The following is a 10,000-nucleotide window of genomic DNA, read 5'->3' as shown; positions in this document are numbered from 1 at the left end:
AAGAACTAGCATGCCACTAGAAATGAGAGGTGGGGTCGATTTGTTCTGCTGGTCAGAGCACAGTTCATTTGTTGCGTGTGAGAATATGTTGAAATCAGAGGGGAGGGCACAGTATCACAGGTCATTATCTCCATTTTTTATTCTTCTGAGTGATTCCAGCACGTGATAAATGCTTCAACACAACTCCGGACACAAAGTGAACAAGGCCACTGGTGACACAGGACAAGAGATGGATGGAGACGTCAAAGGAAAGAAAAACAGATGGCTGTGTGGTGGTCTACTTTCTGGGACTTTTAGACACATGTACTTGTACTGACTTGTCCCCGCTAAAGTCATTCACCGAGGAACAAGGAGCTCTGTTGACGAGAGGAGACAGAGGAAGGAAAACAACAGCAACAACAACGACGACGACGACGACAACAACAACAACAACAAAGATGTACTGACTGGCTCCGCGACTAAGCCATTATTGTCGTTAGTAGGGGGCTTAGTAGGTGGTGTCCTAAGTACGTTAAAACAGAACAGGCACCACTGAACACCACCGAAGTGACTCAGCAGCAGTGCAGGGTCTCCTCTGGTGTGTGGCCTCCTGGCGACCTAACATCGATGGTTCCCTGTGGACTGCCGACGCTGGAACTGCGACGGACGAACCCGGGTGTGGCCGTGTTTGGGGGAATCTAAATGAGCGGCGTGGGAGTAATGCCACTGAAACGGTGCAGATGTTGGGGCAGCAAAAAAAAAAAAAAAAAGAAAAAAAAAAAAAGATGTACTGACAACATTGCACAATGGACAGGGAAAACCATTTTCAAAGACACATAATTGACAGACTTGGAGGAATCTGGTGAACAGTTCTGTACGGCGCCCCAGTGACTATGGACAACAAGAAGGAACAAAAGTAGTAAAGAAAAAGACTTTATGTTGGTGTGGGGGAAAAAAAACAAAACAAGGCGGTGGTCTTGACGACGGGCGCAATAGCCGAGTGGTTAAAGCGTTGGATTGTCAATCTGAGGGTCCCGGGTTCGAATCACGGTGACGGCGCCTGGTGGGTAAATGGTGTGGAGATTTTTACGATCTCCCAGGTCAACATATGTGCAGACTTGCTAGTGCCTGAGCCCCTTTCGTGTGTATATGCAAGCAGAAGATCAAATACGCACGTTAAAGATCCTGTAATCCATGTCAGCGTTCGGTGGGTTATGGAAACAAGAACATACCCAGCATGCACAGCCCCGAAAACGGAGTATGGCTGCCTACATGGCGGGGTAAAAACGGTCATACATGTAAAAGCCCACTCGTGTGCATACGAGTGAACGCAGAAGAAGAAGAAGGTGGTCTTGACAGCGCACAGGCCTTGTTTCAAGATACAACGAACGAAAGATTTGTTCTCTCCGATCCTTCAAACAGTCTGTTTTTTCAGGAGGTGCAGAGTCAACACTGACCGCGTGGGAACGGAAAACAGGCCCCGTCACAGCAGTGGAGTGTGGCCACACGGAGCCCCCAACCTGGACCTGTCAACACCAGGACCACGTCAAGATCGCTGATCCAGAGACAGCATCACAGCTCTGTACTCTCTAGCTCGGCTGATGTCGCGTATGATATCCTGAACTATCCGTTTTGCTACTTCTGCTCCATGAGAGTCTGATTTTGATTTTCAACCTTGTTCGTAGTTCTTCCAGGATAACAGCAGAAACTGCAACACAGCTCGAACTAACCTGCTGACAGAAAGAGGAAGAGGAGGAGGAAGAAGAGAGGGGAAGCAGGTGGAGGATATGGTAGGAGGAATGGTGTCAGTGCAGAGGGCAGCGTGGTGGCTGATGGTGGTGTGCTGTGTGGCCCCATGTGAGGGTAAGTAGGGCTTGCCTCTTTTTTTTTCATATTGATAACAACAACTACAACAAGAATAATAGCAATAATGATAACAATAACAACAACAATCATCATCTTCATAATCATAATCATAATGATGATGATGATGGTGAGGAGGAGGAGGATGGTGGTGGTGATGATGATGATGGTGATGGCAATGGTGGTGGTGGTGGTGATGGTGATGATGATGGTGGTGATGGTGGTGGTGGTGGAAGTGGTGGTGGTGGTGGTGATGGTGATGATGATGATGATGATGGTGGTGGTGATGGTGGTTGTAGTGGTGGTGGTGATGGTGATGATGATGATGGTTGTGGTGGTGGTGATGTTGATGATGATGATAATGATGGTGATGATGATGATGATGATATAGTACTAGTATTGACGATGATAATGATAATGATGATGATGATGATGATAGTGGTGGTGGTGGTGGTTGTGACGATGACGATGATGATGATGATGAAGATGATGACGATAATGATTGTGATAGTGGTGGTGGTGGTGGTGACGATCATGATGACGATGACGATGACGATGATGATGATTGATGTTTACAACTCCGGCACAGGGAACTCATGGCGTTTACAATAAAAGGTATACATACATAAATATACATGCATTCAAGTACGACACAGTATATATAAACAAGCGTATGCTCACACAAACACGCAAACACACACACACACACAGTGTGGCTCTGTTGGCTCTGTGTGTGTGTGTGTGTGTGTGTGTGTGTGTGTGTGTGTGTGTGTGTGTGTGTGTGTGTGTGTGTATGTGTGCGCTTGTGCGTCTGCATGTGTTTCTATTTCTGTCTACAAACTTGTTTCCTTCTTCTCTGTATGTGTCGTGTCTTGTGATGTCCTGTGACATTGTGTGATGTCCTGTGACATTGTGTGATGTCCTGTGATGTCCTGTGACATTGTGTGATGTCCTGTGACATTGTGTGATGTCCTGTGACATTGTGTGATGTCCTGTGATGTCCTGTGACATTGTGTGATGTCCTGTGACATTGTGTGATGTCCTGTGATGTCCTGTGACATTGTGTGATGTTCTGTGATGTCCTGTGACATTGTGTGATGTCCTGTGACATTGTGTGATGTTCTGTGATGTTCTATGACATTGTGTGATGTCCTGTGATGTCCTATGACATTGTGTGATGTCCTGTGACATTGTGTGATGTTCTGTGATGTTCTATGACATTGTGTGATGTTCTGTGATGTTCTATGACATTGTGTGATGTTCTGTGACATTGTGTGATGTTCTGTGACATTGTGTGATGTTCTGTGATGTCCTGTGACATTGTGTGATGTTCTGTGATGCCCTGTGACATTGTGTGATGTTCTGTGATGTCCTGTGACATTGTGTGATGTCCTGTGACATTGTGTGATGTCCTGTGACATTGTGTGATGTCCTGTGATGTCCTGTGACATTGTGTGATGTCCTGTGACATTGTGTGATGTCCTGTGATATTGTGTGATGTTCTGTGATGTCCTGTGACATTGTGTGATGTTCTGTGATGTTCTGTGATATTGTGTGATGTTCTGTGATGTCCTGTGACATTGTGTGATGTTCTGTGATGTCCTGTGACATTGTGTGATGTCCTGTGATATTGTGTGATGTTCTGTGATGTCCTGTGACATTGTGTGATGTTCTGTGATGTTCTATGACATTGTGTGATGTCCTGTGATGTCCTGTGATATTGTGTGATGTCCTGTGATATTGTGTGATGTCCTGTGATATTGTGTGATGTCCTATGATATTGTGTGATGTCCTGTGATGTCCTGTGATATTGTGTGATGTCCTATGATATTGTGTGATGTCCTGTGATGTCCTGTGATATTGTGTGATGTCCTGTGATATTGTGTGATGTCCTGTGATATTGTGTGATGTCCTGTGATGTCCTATGATATTGTGTGATGTCCTGTGATATTGTGTGATGTCCTGTGATATTGTGTGATGTCCTATGATATTGTGTGATGTCCTGTGATGTCCTGTGATATTGTGTGATGTCCTATGATATTGTGTGATGTCCTGTGATGTCCTGTGATATTGTGTGATGTCCTGTGATGTCCTGTGATATTGTGTGATGTCCTATGACATTGTGTGATGTCCTGTGATGTCCTATGACATTGTGTGATGTTCTGTGGCATTGTGTGATGTTCTGTGATGTCCTATGATATTGTGTGATGTCCTGTGATATTGTGTGATGTCATGTGATGTCCTATGATATTGTGTGATGTCCTATGACATTGTGTGATGTCCTGTGATGCCCTGTGACATTGTGTGATGTCCTATGATATTTTGTGATGTCCTGTGATGGCCAACACATTACAATACAGGACAAGATAATTTTCAAACCAATCTATCTTCATGCACACACAATACCACACACAATGCATTTGTATTTGTATTTCTTTTTATCACAACAGATTTCTCTGTGTGAAATTCGGGCTGCTCTCCCCAGGGAGAGCGTGTCGCTACACTACAGCGCCACCCATTTTTTGTTGTTGTTTTTTTTTCTGCGTGCAGTGTTATTTGTTTTCCCTATCGAAGTGGATTTTTCCACAGAATTTTGCCAGGGACAACCCTTTTGTTGCCGTGGGTTCTTTTACGCGCGCTAAGTGCATGCTGCACACGGGACCTCGGCTTATCGTCTCATCCGAATGACTAGCGTCCAGACCACCACTCAAGGTCCAGTGGAGAGGGAGAAAATATCGGCTGCTGAGCCGTGATTCTAACCAGCGCGTTCAGATGCTCTCGCTTCCTAGGCGGACGCGTTACCTCTAGGCCATCACTCCACTCATGCAACAGTCAAACACTCATCTGTCTTCATACACACACATCAACACAACACAACACTCAAACACTAATCCATCTTCATACACACACATCAACACACAACGAAACACTCATGGAACGTATCCAAGACAATACCAGAATAAAGCCCATAATGTAAACTACCTTGTAAACACCTAGTATCATGTATATGATGCCCAGTAAATGCCCACCGTTTTGGGATATAGAACTGTGCACAGGGTACCCTAAGATACCCAGTAAATGCTCACCGTTTTTGGATATGAAGCTGTGCACAGGGTACCCTAAAATATCTAGTGAATGCCCACCCTTTTTGGATATCTAACTGTACAAGGATACCCTATAATATCCAGTAAACGCCCATGTCCTTTACGGGTAAAAATGTGTGCACAGGGTACCATAAAAAAAACTTGTAAACGCCCACCCCTTTTTCGGATATAAAACTATTCACAGGGTACCCTAAAATATCTGGTAAAGATCCATTCATCACTCTGGAAAAATACAAGAAAAAAAAGATCATAATCAACTGACCATAAAATAAGTTTGCGATTTGTAAATATGTTATTTTACAAAGCAGCACATATGGAAAAAAAAAAAAAATCGAATGCCTGCATGAGTTGTCGATGTGTTGACAAAACCAAGCGAGAGCCGTTTATCGAGAGACAGTTAACTCACTCAGTACGGCCAGTCCTCTCTTCTCCACTACACAGACCCCTCGGATGTCCAGTGGCTGTCTGAATGACCCAACCTTTAGCTTCCATCGTCAGAATTGTGGTATTCTTTGTCAACATTCACGTCTTCAGTATAAGAGCCTTCCGTTTGCAATATTTTGATGATGGTAATTGGGGTGAAACGCTGTTAACGTCGTCTCTTTCGCCGTTCGTATGGAAAGAGTTAAGGAGTTCAGGGCCGAAACACTTGACTGACGGGGGCTTCTTCTCTGAAGACCTTGTACTGTCCAGATCTCCCAGGAGTTTCTTATCACTGTCCAACCACATCTGTACAGTGAAACTAAGACATGGAATGAGATGCCACAGAAGATTAACTCTCTCCATACGAACGGCGAAAGAGACGACGTTAACAGCGTTTCACCCCAATTACCACCATCAAAATATTACAAGCAGAAGGCTCTTACACTGAAGAGGTGAATGTTGACAAAGAATACCACAATTCTGACGACGGAAGCTAAAGGTTGGGTCATTCAGACACCCAATGGACATCCGAAGTGTCTGTGTAGAGGAGAAGAGAGGACTGGCCGTACTGAGTGAGTTAAAGGACCGAGATGACAACCTTCCCAACTTTAGGGGGAATTCGTGAATTTAAGATGATGAAGATAAGAGATAACATGGAGCTGTATTGTTCATAAACCAGCAGAAATGTGCCTGTTGGATGGAGGCAGGGGGTTGGCATTTTGAGGCAGTTTTACGGTAACGCTCACACCGCTTGTATCACAGATTGACACGAGTTTACAGGTGGGCCAACAGCAAAGTGAGAGCTGTATCATGCAATGGTTTCTCCATTACAACGGAAAATCATTCACAGCTTAGTCTTTTTGTGAAGGACTATGATTCTCAAACAAGGAGACAAAATTGCACTGACTTCTAGAGCTGCAGCCTTGGGGGCTAGTTGGGCTTTTGGAACCATCACAACAGTGGCTGTCCTAAAAGCTCTCTTGGCCGAGAGAGTGGGGATGAAACTTGGGCAAGACACTCTCAACTGTTATCAAATTCTAGTTCAGATAGTCAGGATAGCAGTTGCCTCCTCTGCTGTTCTGATGGTCCTAGTGGGTCACGCCTGACGATCACACCGTAACGCTACAAAGCAGAATACCTGACAGGTGTGACGCTACAAAGCACAATACCTGACAGGTGTGACGCTACAAAGCACAATACCTGACAGGTGTGACACTACAAACCTGACAGGTGTGACGCTACAAAGCACAGTACCTGACAGGTGTGACACTACAAAGCACAATACCTGATCCTGACAGGTGTGACAGTACAAAGCACAATACCTGACAGGTGTGACGCTACAAAGCACAATACCTGACAGGTGTGACGCTACAAAGCACAATATCTGACAGGTGTGACACTACAAAGCACAATACCTGACAGGTGTGACGCTACAAAGCACAATACCTGACAGGTGTGACACTACAAAGCACAATACCTGACAGGTGTGACACTACAAAGCACAATACCTGACAGGTGTGACGCTACAAAGCACAATACCTGACAGGTGTGACACTACAAAGCACAGTACCTGACAGGTGTGACGCTACAAAGCACAATACCTGACAGGTGTGACGCTACAAAGCACAATACCTGATCCTGATAGGTGTGACGCTACAAAGCACAATACCTGACAGGTGTGACGCTACAAAGCAGAATACCTGACAGGTGTGACACTACAAAGCACAATATCTGACAGGTGCGACGCTACAAAGCAGAATACCTGACAGGTGTGACACTACAAAGCACAATACCTGACAGGTGTGACGCTACAAAGCACAATACCTGACAGGTGTGACGCTACAAAGCACAATACCTGGCAGGTGTGACACTACAAAGCACAATACCTGACAGGTGTGACGCTACAAAGCACAATACCAGACAGGTGTGACACTACAAAGCACAATATCTGACAGGTGTGACACTACAAAGCACAATATCTGACAGGTGTGACACTACAAAGCACAATGCCAGACAGGTGTGACGCTACAAAGCACAATACCTGACAGATGTGACGCTACAAAGCAGAATACCTGATCCTGATAGGTGTGACGCTACAAAGCAGAATACCTGACAGGTGTGACGCTACAAAGCACGATACCTGATCCTGACAGGTGTGACACTACAAAGCACAATACCTGATCCTGACAGGTGTGACACTACAAAGCACAATATCTGACAGGTGTGACGCTACAAAGCAGGATACCTGACAGGTGTGACGCTACAAAGCACAATACCTGACAGGTGTGACGCTACAAAGCACAATACCTGACAGGTGTGACACTACAAAGCACAATACCTGACAGGTGTGACGCTACAAAGCACAATACCTGACAGGTGTGACACTACAAAGCACAATACCTGACAGGTGTGACGCTACAAAGCACAATACCTGACAGGTGTGACGCTACAAAGCACAATACCTGACAGGTGTGACGCTACAGCTGACAGGTGTGACGCTACAAAGCAGAATACCTGATCCTGATAGGTGTGACGCTACAAAGCACAATACCTGACAGGTGTGACGCTACAAAGCAGAATACCTGACAGGTGTGACGCTACAAAGCACAATACCTGACAGGTGTGACACTACAAAGCAGAATACCTGACAGGTGTGACGCTACCAAGCACAATACCTGACAGGTGTGACGCTACAAAGCAGAATACCTGACGGGTGTGACACTACAAAGCAGAATACCTGACAGGTGTGACTCGGAGAAAGGGACGGACGGACAGGACGTGGTACGACTGCACTGACCACGACGATGGCCTCTACATAGGGGACTGCACTCACTTCTACCGCTGTGACAACCAGACCACCCGGATGTTGCCCTGCCCCGCCAACCTCGTCGTCAACGAGATCCAGATGTGGTGTGACTAGTGAGTGATGTGGTGCGACTACTGAGTGATGTGGTGCGACTACTGAGTGATGTGGTGTGGTGTGACTGGTGAGTGATGTGGTGTGACTGGTGAGTGATGTGGTGTGACTGGTGAGTGATGTGGTGTGAGTGGTGAGTGGTGTGGTGGTGTGACTGGTGAGTGATGTGGTGGAGTGACTACTGAGTGATGTGGTGTGACCGGTGAGTGATGTGGTGTGACTGGTGAGTGATGTGGTGTGACCGGTGAGTGATGTGGAGTGACTACTGAGTGATGTGGTGTGACTACTGAGTGATGTGGTGTGACTGGTGAGTGATGTGGTGTGAGTGGTGAGTGATGTGGTGGTGTGACTGGTGAGTGATGTGGTGGAGTGACTACTGAGTGATGTGGTGTGACCGGTGAGTGATGTGGTGTGACTGGTGAGTGATGTGGTGTGACCGGTGAGTGATGTGGAGTGACTACTGAGTGATGTGGTGTGACTACTGAGTGATGTGCTGTGACTAGTGAGTGATGTGTGGTGTGACTGGTGAGTGATGTGGAGTGACTACTGAGTGATGTGGTGTGACTAGTGAGTGATGTGGTGTGACTACTGAGTGAATGTGGTGTGACGAGTGATGTGGAGTGACTGGTGAGTGATGCGGTGTGACTGGTGAGTGATGTGGTGTGAGTGGTAACGAGTGAGCGATGTGCTGTGACTAGTGAATGAAGTGAGTGATGCGGTGTGAGCAGTGAGCGATGTAATTTGAGCAGTGAGTGATGTGGTGTTAGTGGTGAGTGATGAGGTGTGACTGGTGAGTGATGTGGTGTGACTAGCGAGTGATGTGGTGTGAGCAGTGAGTGCTGTGGTGTGACTGGCGAATGATGTGGTGTGAGTGGTTAGTGATGTGGTGTGAGTGGTGAGTGATATATAGATGTGTGTGACTACTCACATGAATGTATTGACAATGTACACGTCTCCGTGGAAACAGCAAGGACATGGTGGTGCCACCTTGCGGCACGGCCCCAGACTGCACGGACATCATTGACGGCAACTACGCTGACCTGAACAGCCGCTGCCAGAGATACTATAGCTGTCAGCATGGGCTGTTCTACGGCTACACCAAGTGTGCTGCCAGTGAGTGATGATGATGATGATGCTGATGATGATGGTGGTGGTGGTGGTGGTGATGATGATGATGATGATGATGGTGGTGGTGGTGATGATGATGATGATGATGATGGTGGTGGTGGTGATGATGATGATGATGATGATGATGATGATGGTGATGATGATGATGATGATGATGATGATGATGATGATGGTGGTGGTGGTGGTGGTGATGGTGATGATGATGATGATGATGATGATGGTGGTGATGATGGTGGTGGTGATGATGATGATGATGATGATGATGATGGTGGTGAAGATGATGATGATGATGATGATGATGATGATGATACTACAGCTGTCTATATGTCCTGTTCAATGGCTGCAACAAGTGTGCTGCCAGTGAGTGATGATGATGATGATGCTGATGATGATGGTGGTGATGATGGTGATGATGATGATGATGATGATGGTGGTGGTGGTGGTGATGATGATGATGATGATGATGATGATGATGGTGGTGGTGGTGGTGATGATGATGATGATGATGATGATGATGATGATACTACAGCTGTCTATATGTCCTGTTCAATGGCTGCAACAAGTGTGCTGCCAGTGAGTGATGATG

At 46.1% G+C, this 10,000-nt stretch overlaps 2 protein-coding genes across 2 annotated transcripts in view; both read left to right on the top strand.

The window, feature by feature from the left end:
* LOC143275056 (chondroitin proteoglycan-2-like) overlaps positions 1 to 1,572 on the top strand; it is a gene marked incomplete at its 5' end in the record, with an annotated part of 12,732 nt that extends 11,160 nt beyond the window's left edge. The window contains one exon of the mRNA XM_076579118.1: positions 1,415 to 1,572. Coding sequence (XP_076435233.1) covers positions 1,415 to 1,572 — 158 coding nt within the window. The remainder of the gene's footprint in view (positions 1 to 1,414) is intronic.
* The window catches only part of LOC143274964 (peritrophin-1-like), an 11,262-nt gene continuing 2,760 nt past the window's right edge, over positions 1,499 to 10,000 (top strand). The window contains exons 1-3 of the mRNA XM_076578982.1: positions 1,499 to 1,842; positions 8,114 to 8,288; positions 9,254 to 9,399. Coding sequence (XP_076435097.1) covers positions 1,767 to 1,842; positions 8,114 to 8,288; positions 9,254 to 9,399 — 397 coding nt within the window. The 5' untranslated portion in view covers positions 1,499 to 1,766. The remainder of the gene's footprint in view (positions 1,843 to 8,113; positions 8,289 to 9,253; positions 9,400 to 10,000) is intronic.

Source organism: Babylonia areolata, chromosome 29, assembly GCF_041734735.1.
Source record: "Babylonia areolata isolate BAREFJ2019XMU chromosome 29, ASM4173473v1, whole genome shotgun sequence".
NCBI classification, from domain to species: domain Eukaryota; kingdom Metazoa; phylum Mollusca; class Gastropoda; order Neogastropoda; family Buccinidae; genus Babylonia; species Babylonia areolata.
Note: the sequence above shows the minus strand (reverse complement) of the source record. Positions and strands in the feature narration are given on the sequence as shown.